Source organism: Pieris rapae, chromosome 17, assembly GCF_905147795.1.
Source record: "Pieris rapae chromosome 17, ilPieRapa1.1, whole genome shotgun sequence".
Classification (NCBI taxonomy): domain Eukaryota; kingdom Metazoa; phylum Arthropoda; class Insecta; order Lepidoptera; family Pieridae; genus Pieris; species Pieris rapae.
The window spans coordinates 9,549,988-9,565,005 of NC_059525.1; the positions used below are offsets into that span (position 1 = coordinate 9,549,988).

Sequence of the window (15,018 nt, forward strand, 5' to 3'; positions counted from 1 at the left end):
ATACCTTGTATGGCCAAAATTGTCATAAATGCTTTCAAACTGTACTTGTCACTCTGCGACTGTTCTGCTTCTACTTCTTCCGATGTCGTAATGTGTGTGTATATGACATTTGTGCGAAACACTCGAACAACTGACCCGTGGGCACTGGTGTCGCGGTGCTCGCATGGAGTTGCATCGGATGTTCGAAGAGTGTTCGAGTCAAAGAAAATAGTTCATTTTGGGTCGCGTGGCGTTTTAATAATGTGTTTCCACCTTTAATCATTCTTACATTCTTTAATTGATATCGAAGTCCAACGATAATGTTGTTTTTGTAGTTTATAATTAGGATCACTTGATAAAAATATTCCTCGCTAAATGAAAACATCAAATTGTAACTCAAACTTAAATAAGTAACTCACTTATTTGAATTAATATAAACGTATAAAGAAAAACTTAAATACATTAAAATATTAGAATTCCTCTATAACTAGTTTTTTTATATTACTCAAAAGTATAATGTAAAATTCTTATTGTTTAAAGCTAAGAATGTAATTGATTCGAAATTAAAAAAAATATTTCGTTATGAAAAATGTAGAAAAGTGGAAAAATTTTTTGTTTAAAAACATTATTGTTTTCCGAAGCAATCTCCTTTCCTCTCTACACATCGTCGCATTCGATAGAATCATTGAGAAAAGTAGTGGGCCCATTCTCCCTTAAGGGTATCTTCTGTAACATTTTCGTACTCTTTCACCGCATCTCCAGGGCTCGTAAAGCGAATACTTCGAATTTATCTTTAGTTCTTGGGAATAAAAGAAAGTCGCAGGGCGCCAGGTCAGCACTTTATGGCAGATGACTCGTTATCTCGACACCTGCCATAGTCAAATATTCAACAGTCCGTTTTACGGAGTGCGCTGAATCCTTGTCGTGATGAAGGAGGAGCCTGCTTCGAGGGTTTGACTCTTGCGTCACCCAGCACTGATATTAGCTTCATCAGTTAGATTATCGTTGAGATTGCTACGTCCACGTTTAAACTCGTTAAACCAATTCTAAATAGGGGCACGAGATGAGGCTACATTAAAAATGCTAATCGCAGCCTTTCATAGCTTTGCTCAAAGCATTAAAAAAAAGGATTTAACACAAAAATGTGCTTTAGAGCGAGACTCTTAACTCCTAGTCCTGGGTTCAAAACTCGGCGGTGTAACAAAGGATTTTTCTAGTCATAAAAGTCATGCTGTGAGAAAACCACTACATCTAAAACAAAATCGAATCTTGTTTCAGACATAAAACTTCTCTATGAAGAAAAAAATTACAAAACAGACAGTAATCTTTGGTCTATATCAAGGGTATTTTTAACATATACAGAACCTTACAGATTTTTTTCAGGTGAGTAAAATTCATAAATTCAAGTTAAAAAAACATTTAATCTAGATAAAGTTGATTTGATTTCGATTAATATGATACGAATATTTATTTATTGACTTACACAGGATTCGTTTATTTGTATAAATTTCGAGATAACCGCAACAAATAAAATACTTCAACTAATTTGATCCATTTCAACATGTTCAATGATTCGGTTTAGGCTCCTATGCAAAATTTATATCAACATTTTAATGTTCATTCTGTTAGCGCGGTTTTTATCAACGAATAAATGTATAAACTGTTCTATCATCTCGATAGCGCAGAGTAGGTTATTTGCTCTTCCGTTGGTAGCTCATGTCTGATCGTCGTGGTCAGCAAGGAAACATCTGAAGCGAATTAGGAGAAAAACTTGGATTTCTTATTCTCTGTAGGTATTGAATAATGTTTATATTATTGACATTGATTAACACAATTATTCAATTCTGAATTATGTATAAAATATATTAAACAGTACTTAGTATAGTATAAAAGAGTTTTCAGTTCTCATCATTATATTTTAGGTTTGAATATGTTTGATATAAAGCCTCACTCATTATTTGACATTCCCCTTTTGGCACATCCGATAACACAATAAATTGAAATAATCGTATCTTAAACACCGATCACAAATCTAATTAGACGTAAATTCTATTAAAACATAAACTAGAATGCTTAAATTACCGGAAATAAAAGTCGACCCAAAAAATACCAGCCATCTTTGCAAGTATGTAGCAAAAGATTTGTATGGACTAATTAGTATTAATTTGTATGAATACTTATCTAACATAGTTACTATCAGATGCCGACCAATTTGCAAGAGTCGTAGAAGAGAGTGGAAAGGTGATGTTCAGAATACCTCAGCCGAGTTACTGCTGGAGAGGAAACCAAAACCGGAGTGTTTCCGCCGATGGCCGACTGTAAGTAGCATAACAAAATATAGAAATAAAATAAATCCTTTTTCAAGATAAACAAAATCTGTTTTACTTAAATCAAGTGTCTATTTGTTAACAAATGATATATAATATGTACGTAATAACATCATCACAACTAAGTGAAGGAACAGCAAACGATATATGTTACCGTCTTTATATTCCGTAAGTTTAGTATTTACAAAAAATAAATAAACAACTAGACTGAAGTTATAAAAATGGTATAAATATCGTTAATTATACCAATTGGCGCGTTCAGAATTTAAGACAACCCAAATAGTGTACCCAAATAATACTATGTAATGTTATGTAAGATTTTATTTTACACACAAATTAATTAAATTAAATATTTCAAATAGGTTTAATTCATTACGAAGTACAAACTATATCATTAAGAAGTGCAAGTTATGCGAACATCGTCTCAGGCAGCCGAGCCGAGAATTAATTGTATCACTAAGTTAGTCCTAACTTGAAACTAGATTGCGACAATACTAAAATAGAATAATTAAGAAACTTACAGGCAACGTAACCGTATTTGACGAGTCTTAAGTAATAACTATTCTCCTCAAATGTGATTTAAAATTAACGTATAAAAACTATGTATTGATAAAATACTGATACTTGCATGAATAAACGATTCGTCCTTTCGTGATTTACGACTCTAAAGTGACTTCTACTTATGAAAATCCTTTTATATGCGCATTCAAACACATCATGTTAAAACGAAGACATTTAAACACTTATCAAAGATGTAAGGAATAAAACACGTGTGTACATGCCATACAAACTTCTGAAGAATAAGGCGATGCGCTAAGCACATTCATGCAACTTTCTTGCAATGGGGTAGCCTGCGTAATCGCGGCACACAAATGCTGTGGGAACTTTTTGTATCGCAAGGGTACGCCAAGCTACCGCGGTATATTAAATACTAAAAATGACACTGAAGGCTGACATCATGAAACATGTTATAAGGATAAACTTGTTTCAGAAAGTATACCCAAATAGCCCATGTCCATTATTCTCTACCTCTCGTCGTGTGACAGTCAAGGAGAGGGGATACATTCCACCTCCCGAGGTGGTCAGGATCTGCCAAGCGCCTATTGATGATACTGTCGATACTACCTACTTGAGACTTGCACAGATTGCTATGAAACTTGGTAAGTCAAGAATAACAAGTCAAAAATCATTTATTCGTATAAGTAGGTAATAGATTGTACACTTATGAACGTCAAAAAAAAGAAATGTGCATTAAATTATTCTAATTTTACATTTTCTGCCAGATCTCAATTCAAGGTCGTAGAACGGAAGAGAAGAACTTGCAATCAATTCTCCGCGACTCTTTTGATAGCTATTTTTTGTTTGTTTTACACAACTTTTGTAAGCTGCAGTCTTGACTAATAAATAATAATGATATAAATTAAAAACAAAGATTTGTCTCAAATCTTCAAAGATGCTCTATCAGCAGGAGGCATGGTAAAATAAGAGAACGCACTTAAATTCTCGTGGGAACAACACGCAAATACATAGTCGACCCTGTATTTCGGTGTTTTAGCGTGGTCATGACGCTGAACTGTTTTATAAGGAACCAGGACTTGCATGTATTTACGCCTTGTGTATATAATACAGCGTTGTTAATATCAAGAAGTTTGTCTTAAGTTTTCCAAGGCTTTCAATAACCGGGACGCAACCTTTTAACTCAGAGTCACCTGCGGTAGTGCAAGTTAGCAACTTATAATTAACATAGAAAAGGCGTTGAGTTACTTTGAGCAAAAAACGACGCAAGCTAATTGATATTTGAGTTGAAACGAGACCCTGACTTAATATTCTTCGAGAGTCGACCGACTAGGAATTTGTGGACAAGTTAGGACAAAGTTAGCCTCGTAATTTTGAACGAATTCAAAGAAATCCCAAGGGGATTCGGTATGTTATGAAAAATAGGCTTATTTTTCAACAGTTGTGTGCCATTTTGCCAGTTGTCATTTCGGTTTAAGATATATATATAATAATTGATGTATTAATCCTATATACAATTCAAAATTGCATCGGTACACATTTTAAATGTTACCTTGGCATAGTAATACCAAGGTAACATTGAAAATGTGTAGAAAATAGAAACGGCTTAATGAAGAAAGTGGCCAATACTTTTATTGTCTTTCGAAGCAATCTCCATTCCTCTCTACCCATCGTCACATTCGATGGAACTACTGAGAAAAGCAGAGGGCCCATTCCTCCTTAGGGGTTCTATCGCATTTTCGTAGGCTCGTAAAGCGAATACCTCGAAAATTATCTTTAGTTCTTGGGAATAAAAGAAAGTCGCAGGGCGCCAGCTCAGGACTGTATGGTGGATGACTCATTATCGCGACGCCTGGCATACTCAAATTTTCAACAGTCTATTTTGTGAAGTGCGCTGAAGCATTGTCATGGTGAAGGAGGATCCTGCTTCGAGAGCGCTGATGTCGAATTTTTTCAAAGACAACTGGTAAACACCGATTGACATACTAGTCTGCAGTAACTGTCCTTCCATCTTCTAGCAAAACTGTCGCGAAATGACCTTTTTTTATCTAATTGTTTTTTTCGGAAAACAAGGTTCCATAGCAATGTTAGTAAACCTTTACCACCAAAGAATGAGGCAATCATATTTTTTCCTTGACTTCTTCCTTTCTTTACCTTAGTTGGCCGATCCTCGAAAGGAAACACCCACTGAGCTGATTGTCTTTTGGGTTCATAGCAAAATATCCATCACTTGTGACGATGTCAAATACAGTATTTGAGTCACCGCCGTTGAAGTTATCTAACATTTGGCGACACCAGTGCATGAGAAGGTGTTAATGGTCGTCGCTTAAACTATGGGAAATCCATCTAGCACAAAGATTCCTGAGGTCTATATAAATGTTCATGTAATATTTTTTGAACTTGACTCATACTAACACCTAGGCCTGCCCGTATCTGCTGATAGGTCAATCTTATAATAATATCAGTGCTGTGTGACCCTACCATGCGTCACACAGCACTGATATTAGCTTCATAAGTTAGATCATCGTGGAGATTGCTACGTCCACGCTTAAACTCGTTAGACCAATTGTAAATAGTGGCATGAGATGGGGCTTCATTAAGAAATGCTAATCGCAGCCTATCATAGTTTTGTTGTTGAATAAAAGCCCACAACGAAAGTCATAATAAATCATTGACCGAAAACATTCTCGTGTTAGGTTCATTTTCACATGTAACAAGAGTTTTAGATTTGCCTCCAATTCACAAAAACAAATGACAAATGAATGCAATGTACTAACATTACATTACCAAAGAGTTCAAAAATTGAAATTCAAAAAGTTTTCATTAGTTATGTCTCTAACTGGCCAAATCTAAACATTTTCAGTGTTGCCCACGTATCATTACTTCGGTTTTTTCAACATTTAATATATAACGACTAAATGCAGGTGCATGGGACGCAGTAAGATCGTGCTGTGCATTTTGTGAGTGCAACAATTGCTGTCCCTGTTCCCCACACGACTACAAGTTATCGGAGGAGTGCGATACCACACGATGGGACGACATGCGACAATTTGATAGCAGAGTTAGGCGAGACTGTCAGGACATGAAGATTATGTATCACTAGAAGAAAAAAGCAATTGCCAATATTTTAAACCTTTTTCGATCAAAGGCTATATATGCGAACTACAATTTTAAAATCTATGACGAAGCGACAAAACCCGCAAAATTAACTAAAACTAGCTTAGTTCACATGGCTATTTTGATGCTCGGTTCTCTGGTGACAATTGAAGAAAACGAAATAGCTAAGTTGACATAATACGTTTATTTTAACACCATAGAATTGACTTTCCAATCCTCACTTGAAACTGTCACGGCAATTAATATGAAGCCGGATTATCAGATTCTTTTGTCAGTTTTATTATTTCACTAATTATTTGGTGACATGGTGCATATTTTTATCGATAATTTATTCGTCTTGTTCACACATAAGGCTTCCAGGGTCCTTTTCACAGAAGAACGCATATCGGTTCTCACACCACAGATCATCAAACATGCCATTCCTGTAGATAGCTCCACAAAATTCTCCTGTAGTGGCATTATTGGGTTCTCCACCCGAGAACTTGCTATAACCGGCTTCCTGGAGTGTGTCACCTAGAATGATAACATAACAATACAAGTTTGCTTCCCGTAAATCTTTTCTTTTATTATTAAAGTAGAACTGCGGTGACGAGGTCTCATATAAACTTTTCTTATAAGAAAGAAACAGATTAAGATATCTGAGGCCCAAGGCCACTACCTTTTTAAAGATATGACCAATTCGTTCTATGAAATTTATTATTTAATTTTATTTACAATAATAAATAAGTGACATTCATAATCAGACAAGAAATTTTATTGAAGAAATATACGAGCGTTCATTTTTTTTTAATTTAATATAAAATCACTGGTAAGCCAGGTTTATTAATAGAGCAATAATATATATCTTAATATATATAAATCTCCTGTCACGATGTTTGTCCGCGATGGACTCCTAAACTACTTAACCGATTTTAAATTAAATTGGCACACCTTGTGTAGTCTAGTCCATCTTAAGAAATAGGATAGCTTAAAAAACGTAGCTAAAGCGTCGCTAAGGCGTCGCAAAAGCGTCGCAAAAGCGTCGCAAAAGCGTCGCAAAAGCGTTGGCTGAGTCTGCTAGTAGTCTATTATAATTGTACACTTACTAATGATCGTGAGCCACTCGCCATGCTCTCCCCAGTCGTGAAAGCCGATGAAAGCTACGTCCTTCCAGTAGTTACCCAGAATCTTACCACCGGGGTGCTTAGCAAATATTTCTTTTGCCACCTAGAAAATTACGTAAATTTATAAATAAAATATACATAATATATCTGATCATTTCTTTGTGAAAGTTTATGCATCAATGCCTAGAACTTGGCATAATAGTTTTGTTATTTTCTGGTAGTGAGTGTCTTTTGGCTTTCTTTAACAGAAAGTACATAGACTACGCGTTTTGATAACAAGATTTTACAGCTATAAGGCCTACTTGTATCTTGTTTATATGTGTCCTATCTCTTTTATCAGGATCAATACTTTTATTATATTATGTTTTTAATTTTTTTTATTTTAAAAGTAGGCTAGGCTGTGTCTCGGCAGATTATAAAGCACTACTTCATTGTACTAGTTCAGGCAAATATATATATATATATATATATATATTATTTTCATATCCTGTACCAATTTTGCTTAACATTAAATGAAATACAGACCTGAGCTTCAGTATCGCTGTTGATAATGGCCAGGTATCCTCCTTCTGCAGCACAGGTCATGTAGGCTCTGGACCAGGTTCGTGGTACCGTGTGGAACTTGTAGCAGCTGCCTGTACGACTATCCAATACGTACTCTGCAATCAATAAAAATACGTTAAATCATAGTAAATAGCTAGTAGCGAATGTTGAAGTCAGACACGTGGAATCCAGAACCTGTCCTCACTTAAGCTCTATTTTGAAGTACCAAAATAGTATAAGAATACATATTCTTATGCTTCATAGAACTGACTTCACAAAAGGAGAGCTATTAGTTTGATCTAAATATATTGTTGTAATTGGATTATATTGCATTACAACGAAAAATATGAACTACTCATTTCCAAAGAAAATTCAACAAAATAAATTTAAAAAACATATAGGTATAAAATAAAATAATAATACAAAATTTGTGTTTATTTACAAAATCTCCAAAAGTAAATTAAAACTCGAAGTTTCATCAAACATTTTGCAAACAAAAAAATATGGAACAACCCATTACTGGTAAAACATTTTTGGTATTTTGATTATAATATTTATTATATATAATTATTGTATATTTCCTTTTAAGGTTTAAATAAAGTAAAAGTTAAAGAAGTCCGTACCAGGATCTGTCGTACCGCAACTGTTCATAACAAGTGAATTCGAAGTTTTCTTGTAGCAGAAATAGGGATATGTATCCTCGCAGTTGACATCAGCAAATTCCCCGTTCTCTGTCATGAGAAGACAGCTCTCTGTGTCGTTATAGTTGTCAGGCTCTCCATCAGCCCAATTGTGAGGAATTTGGGAGAGAGGTACTCCTGAAATCAAGTATTTTATATTGAGAAAACTTATACGTTAAGTTCTTGCTTGTAAGTTTAATTAGTTGTAATTGTATTGTAATAAGTATTATAAAAAGTGTAATTTTATTGGTTGATAAAAATAACATTACTTATTAAATCTTAATTCTGTGAATAATTGCTTACACCTACTGATAAAGAAAACTAATTAATTCGGCAGACATGTGTTATTCTCATTAGTAAATTCACCTGAGCAATGCTACTTTGCCTATTTGCGATTTCAGCTAACCGTAATGTTAATAGAATTTATCTAACAGGCTAACTGACTTAGATATTCTTAAGTATAATACAAACTGAGGTCTTTCGAATCACGTGCATTTATCGTGAAACATTAGTTCTTCTCAGAACAAGGCCTCCTGGTAGTTTTGCGAACGGATGGCTTAGTCTTGCTCTTTCGCGAATTTTGTAAATATATTTGACATTCATAAGCATACCCTAAGACGCATCTAACTTGAATAAACTTATTTTGATTGATTGATTAAACTTGCTATTATAAAGTAATATCACGAAACAAATACAAAAATTACGCTCTGATAAAGGGTAAAACATGGTCTCTTTAGCTACGGCTCAATAGAACCTGGAAAGACGTAATGTTCAATTCGCTCACTTAACATACATTTAGCAAAGCCATTTCTGCTTTGTATTAAAAAAAGTGTAGCTTAAAATCAATACTAATATTCTAGAGAGTCTATTTTTTAGATGTATTCAACGCACTAATCTCAAGAACATGTGGTTGAAATTCACAAACAAATCATTTAAGTTTCACTATATTATGTATAGATAATAATTGTACACATTACATGTTCTTAGTGTAAAGCTAAGCAAATGTAATGAACGCACATACTAATTACGCGAATTGTTTTCGCTTGTAAAACTGTAGGTGGGTAGCAAAATATTAATTGATATGTGTATGAGTGATAATTGTCGATAACGCTGTTATCATTGTAGAGGTCATGCACTGATCAAACAAAATGATAGCCTATTCATAAAATATTACTTTTTAAAGAGGAGCATCGCCTGTTTATTAATGGAAATAGTCTTGGTTTTGTTAGATTCCTCAGTCACATTTTTTATTTTTTTAGTATCGTCACTTCCAAAGTTTTCTGTTAGGTCGGAGCGCAGTTTCTATAAGAACATTAAATTTTTGTCCTATGCCTCCGATGGATTTTGAGGACCCAACCCAACCCTAAAACTGATATGGTCACTTCATACAACGCTTAACTTTTAACTGTGTGATGGAATTAACTAATTAGTTTGTTATTTAAGAGTTACAATACATTTATTTTTTAATTTATAGATTTCTCAAATCTTACTCATTGAAATACATTATCGTAACGAATAAACAGTAAGAATAATATTATATCCTACTTACCTTCCACGGAGAAGAAGTCTCCTCTAGAGAATGTTGCATGGATTCCCAGAAATACCCCACACTTGAGCTTAGGAGTTACATCCATCATTGATACCATGGCGGTCTTCAGCTCGTCGTTTAGAGGTGAAGCAATTTTCGTTCCTGAATTGTTATTCAAATTATACATGCCGATATTTATTATTACTAGAAATTTATTAAAGAAAAGCTGTGTAAAGAGGCTTACTATAAAGTTAACGATTATCTAGTTGATATAAGGGCCTGGGACTAGTGCTGGACAGGCTACTTCTAATTAATTTGCGATATTTGTCTTAAAATAAGCATTGTTTGATGATTTGTTTTTTTAAAAAGAGTACCGAGATTTTTTACGCCGGCTTTTTCTCTCGGCCTACACCCTCTGTCTTCTTTGCCGATGAGTAGGGATGCCTACAGGTTCGAATTGATTGACGTGGAATAAGTGATAAGTGTATTTTATATTCCAAAATAATCCTATTTTGTTTTACGGAAAATTTAAATTTATTTAAATTTCAGAGTACTTGTTTCAATATTGTTCAGTGAGTAGCTGTAGGAATACTGGTTAGCAAATAAATAAATAACGAATTTATTTTATTTATTTAAAACCAGTAAATCTTCAGTTTATCGAAGTTTTAAATATTGGTGATTTTTGGCTCGTACATGATTCATTATAATTATACCTACTAATAATTTACATATTATTACTTTGACGAGAATCATAATCGTAATAGTGTATGAAACTTGGGACTTTTTAAGTACCGATCTAAACAGATTGCCTTGATTTTGCCCCATTTCAAAAATGAGATAAATAACAAATAGTTGTTTTTTGCCTGTTAGTTGTATTTTGCACACCCAAAGAAGTGAAGGTCATGTCAAACATAATATCGCAATACTTATTTGTAATTGATCGAAGTATTTGTGGGTTATTAATTTATTATTATGTAGTATGGCTTAAATTATTTTTGTAAAATGTACCTTCAAGGTGACATCTTAGCCGAGCTTCCCTCCAATTCGCGGGGATCCTGTGCAGCTTCAGGTAGCCTCCAGCTTTAGGAAAATATTTGTAGTCGCATCGGAACCGCCTCGCATCTACGATCATAACATCAGTGGTGCTACAACCTCTTTAGGTCTAGGCCTCAGATTTCTGAGCTGTTTCATGATCATTTTCAATCTAATAGGCAAGACCATGACACTGCTCTCATAGAGTATTAATATTTTTATATAGTGCCAATTGGAAGAAATAAAAACACGATTATTCTGTTCCATGTTAAAAATTTAAAAAATTATTTTCTACTAAAATGAAAATTGGATCGTTTCATCATCAAGATACGAAAGAGAATGCCGAGGTACGATCCCTACGTTTCTAGCCTGACGTTCTTCTGTAGCAGTAACTTAAAAGCATATATTTTATATCCAATATACTCTTGTTTTTCCTTTTAATTCCAATTTATCACGCCCTCGTACGTAGAGGAAATGCAATCTATTCTTTGGAACCAAAACCTGACGGCACGTGTCAAGCAGAGAAGTCTGATCGTCTACTTGGCTACTAGAAAAAAACAAATGATAACGAAGCTGAAACCAAAAACGTTGTTGTAGCTTCACTAGTATTTTTTATGCGATATAAAGGAATAATTGAAGCAAAAGTTATAAGGTCAAAGTATATAATAATATAATTACTTACCGATCGATGCGATGACTGCGAACAAAACCGTGAGTACTATGCAACGGTACATTATGTTTTAAGTTGGGTCGCAGAGATAAACTTATATTTATGTTCCTCTTATATATTTTTACAACGTACGACATACATCCATGATGTTTGTGGGAAAATATATATTTATTTTAGGTTAATATCTCTTTAAAAAAATGTTAAAAACGTAGCCAACCATTATTGAATATAGTAACACCTTAAAGCTAGTATTACTTTGTCCAAAAATGCCTGTATATTTATTAATATAAGACTCTAGATTAACCATATAGGTAAGAAAATAAAATTCCTAAGGTCGAAATTAATCATGTAAGCGATTAGACGTTCCCTACTCTTCAGCGAAAACCGCACTTTTTACACTCTTCGAAGACAAAATTTATATTTATCGTTGAACGATAAAAAAAATCGTAGATCGTAAACCGCATCGCTTGGTATAAATCAAGTTTAAAATATAGTTCAATAAGAACAAACCGAAGCGAGGGTTTTCCCTTATTTATTGAAAACATCAACTTTTATCTCAAAATAGTTTATAAATTAAACAAATACATACAAAGAAAAACTTAAATACATTAAAAAAAATAAAAAGTATAGCTACAATTCCTCCATAACTAGCTTTTTGATTTTCCTGAAACATAAAAAATTATATTATAGGTAAAACTTTTTCTTATAGTTTATGCTGAACAAAATTGCTAGTCGCTGTTCTACTAAAGACACTTATTTTATACAGACACGAGTTTTAACATTTGGCTTAGTAGTATAAAGAGTCTTTTATATATATTATATGAGATATTTCAGAATGTTTCAAAGCATTTAATAAGGATTGAACGCAGAAATGTCTTACATATAAGGGAGCAGTGGTTGACCCTTGAGAAAGAGTTAATCTTCTTAGTAACGCATTATAAGTCAACTTAAGTCATTGAAATTACCCTTTTTATCCAAAGACCTAAAAAGATGTACTGCTGGATATTTCTGGCTAGTTTTAGTTTTATTCGAAAGGTTAGATTTAAATGAATGAAGACTTTTATGTGAAGCCTTGCTGGTTGCTGCTGTCGTTGAATTATCTGGCTCAAACTGAAATAAGTTTAGAAGTATATTAAACATATTGGGAATACAATTGTTTTTTCTACTATCAATTCGCAACAGCTGTGTTTGTGCTTTGAAGCACGATTCTTCATTAGATAAGAATATCCATAGCATACGTTTAATTGTATACATTTCGTGATTTCGATTCGAACAACTACAAATAAAATACTTCAACTAATTTGATCCACTTCAAAATGTTCAATGATTCGGTTTAGGCTCGTATGCAAATTAACATTCAACAATTTAATGTTAATTCGGTTAGCGCGGCTTAATAACGCGCGGCGCAACGAATAAATCGTAAATAAATGAATGTTCATATGTTATTACTCCGGTTTTGTGTCTAATCTAATAGTAACTCAAATCAATGGTTTAACTTTAAGTAGGTATTTACTTTACTGACCGGTGGTTCCAAAAATTTCCCCAACTCTGATGATTGATCTACGAGGTTCCAGAACTTCTGAACTTTCTGCTGTACTTCGATTGAATCATCATGGCCTTGTGTAAAGTTAATCACTAGGTGCTGGGTCTTCAGTGGTTCACCACATGCTCGGCCCGTGTCAAGCTTTTCCTCTGGCGCCACCTTCAAAAATTATCCCAAAAATCTTTACATAATCTAAATTTAATAAGAGGATTCTCTACTAAGCGAAATTTGTGCATTTGTTTACTACTTTGGTTTAAATATATTATTTTAATAAAATAAAAAAACTTGTAAAATATGTATAAATTAATAAAAGGGGGTGCCGGGAGCATATTTTAAGGATTATCCTACCAAACCTTTTAATTGCTTATCGTCATAGCGCATACCCACAACATATAATAAGTTTATAAACATTTATAAATTTATACAACTTGCTTTTAAATATCAAGTTATCAATCCCGTGTACTGGTGAAACGTATCTCTCTCTTTAGTCGGTAGCTCATGTCTGATCATCGTAGTCAGCAAGGAAATGTGATGAGTGGACAATCTGTTTCCGCTGGTTTCTGTCCAGCGCCAAAAGTGGAGTTGTGTTCACTTGATTGGTCCACCTGGTTGCTGATCGGCCATGTTATCATTTGCCTTGGTACCAACCACGATCAGTTTCTTATTATTTTTTGTTATCAGAAATAAAGTTCTTTAAACATTAGTTAAGTAAGTTAATAAGCTAGTTTAAGTTAATATTAATATAAACTAAGATGCTTTATAACGAAAAAACCGTCAATGATTTATACGCGCCGCCCTTATACATCTATTATAATGGTATTGATAAATCGGTTATAAATTAAACGTTAGCTTGGTATCGGGAGATTAACGACTCCAACCGTTCGTCATAACCAGTGATTTACAACTGTTTAGCTGTACATATTGATGCTGTGACTATGCTAGATTTATGCACAAATCATACAGCAATGAACGGCATAAAAGCTTATGCATAACTCATTGCGTAAAAAAAGGGAATGTCGAATTCTATCGTATTGAAAAAGTTTTAAAAAGGAAATTAATGATTTCGATATATTTTGCGAATATGTCGGAGCAACGGCGCTATTGTAAGCTGCCATTGTCATTATAATTTACATCATTTCATTATATATTTCTCGCTTTGTCAAATCAAATAGTCATAGTTTAAAACATTCCGTTAAGGAACTGGCAAAGGGACTGGTTTAACCACTTTTCCATTAATATTTCCAGTATTCACAGGCAAGTGCGTGCAATGAGTCATGTTTTTTATTGCGCAAATTCCTGTTGCGAACTAAAACTCTTCAATATTTCGGATAACTGCTCGAGGAGTTAGTTTAAAACGATTGCTTCAGGTTCATGCGATGATTCCGGAAGATTTGTTTAATCAGATTACAAATCCTAGGCCCTAACCAAGCCGCCTGCGAGTCTGAAGTTACTGAAGTACATTTAATATAAAGTATACTAACGTTGACATCACCGTAGAAGGTGCACCCACCTGACGATTGAGAAAGCGGCATGGGTTCCCAGCATTGACAGCAAAGACAGGACAGAACGAAAGTTACACAGTCAGTCACAGTATGCATGCACCTATATACCACCATAAAACGATGGAATATTGGTTGAAAATTGTATGGAGTTAGATTGATCATGTGTGAAACATTTTTGCAATATATTTTTGACAAGTTTGATAGTTCGAGAGTGAATGGAGGTCGAGGTTATATATTTAGTGACATTAACTCATCCAAAACGTTGAAAAACTTATTTATTATTAATTATTATTATTCTATGATTCGTAAAGATTCATACTTATAATAATTTAACAAATAATAAATGAGAAACCTTATCTTAAATAACAGATTCAGGTTTGGAAATAATTTGGCTCTATTTTCGTAAAAGTAAATAATTTAAAAGTGAAAATCAAAAAAGTTATAGGAGTGGGCGTATTTAGGGCTTGGATCAAACTTT

The 15,018-nt window shown here is 33.8% G+C and overlaps 3 protein-coding genes across 3 annotated transcripts; 1 reads left to right on the forward strand and 2 right to left on the reverse strand.

Annotated features, from left to right (window-relative positions):
- Positions 1-1,469: 1,469 nt before the first annotated feature.
- On the forward strand, positions 1,470-6,111 carry LOC110997632. Its single transcript, XM_022265877.2, has 4 exons — positions 1,470-2,104; positions 2,180-2,297; positions 3,298-3,466; positions 5,747-6,111. Exons 1-4 carry the CDS (start codon positions 2,049-2,051, stop codon positions 5,923-5,925), a joined length of 522 nt encoding a protein of 173 aa, XP_022121569.2. The 5' UTR covers positions 1,470-2,048; the 3' UTR covers positions 5,926-6,111.
- LOC110997630 (macrophage mannose receptor 1) lies at positions 6,105-11,575 on the reverse strand. Its single transcript, XM_022265875.2, has 7 exons — positions 11,508-11,575; positions 10,802-10,915; positions 9,815-9,955; positions 8,209-8,403; positions 7,568-7,701; positions 7,025-7,145; positions 6,105-6,452 (listed from the first exon to the last, which is right to left on the reverse strand). The coding sequence occupies exons 1-7, from the start codon at positions 11,557-11,559 to the stop codon at positions 6,268-6,270; spliced, it is 942 nt and encodes a 313-aa protein (XP_022121567.2). The 5' UTR covers positions 11,560-11,575; the 3' UTR covers positions 6,105-6,267.
- A 467-nt stretch (positions 11,576-12,042) lies between these two features.
- Positions 12,043-14,742, reverse strand: LOC110997631. Its single transcript, XM_022265876.2, has 4 exons — positions 14,520-14,742; positions 13,018-13,197; positions 12,461-12,605; positions 12,043-12,159 (listed from the first exon to the last, which is right to left on the reverse strand). Exons 1-4 carry the CDS (start codon positions 14,700-14,702, stop codon positions 12,143-12,145), a joined length of 525 nt encoding a protein of 174 aa, XP_022121568.2. The 5' UTR covers positions 14,703-14,742; the 3' UTR covers positions 12,043-12,142.
- Between the last annotated feature and the right edge of the window lie 276 nt (positions 14,743-15,018).

Coding starts and splice junctions, on each gene's coding strand:
- LOC110997632 (XM_022265877.2), top strand. CDS start 2,049: ATGCTTAAATTACCGGAAATAAAAGTCGACCCAAAAAATACCAGCCAT. Junction 2,298..3,297: donor GTTTCCGCCGATGGCCGACT/GTAAGTAGCATA, acceptor AACTTGTTTCAG/AAAGTATACCCAAATAGCCC. Junction 3,467..5,746: donor ACAGATTGCTATGAAACTTG/GTAAGTCAAGAA, acceptor GACTAAATGCAG/GTGCATGGGACGCAGTAAGA.
- LOC110997630 (XM_022265875.2), bottom strand. CDS start 11,559: ATGTACCGTTGCATAGTACTCACGGTTTTGTTCGCAGTCATCGCATCG. Junction 10,916..11,507: donor CGCAGTCATCGCATCGATCG/GTAAGTAATTAT, acceptor TTATGATCGTAG/ATGCGAGGCGGTTCCGATGC. Junction 7,702..8,208: donor TTGCGGTACGACAGATCCTG/GTACGGACTTCT, acceptor TATTGATTGCAG/AGTACGTATTGGATAGTCGT.
- LOC110997631 (XM_022265876.2), bottom strand. CDS start 14,702: ATGATCAATCTAACTCCATACAATTTTCAACCAATATTCCATCGTTTT. Junction 13,198..14,519: donor CCTTCTACGGTGATGTCAAC/GTTAGTATACTT, acceptor TAATTTTTGAAG/GTGGCGCCAGAGGAAAAGCT. Junction 12,606..13,017: donor GGAAATTTTTGGAACCACCG/GTCAGTAAAGTA, acceptor AACTTATTTCAG/TTTGAGCCAGATAATTCAAC.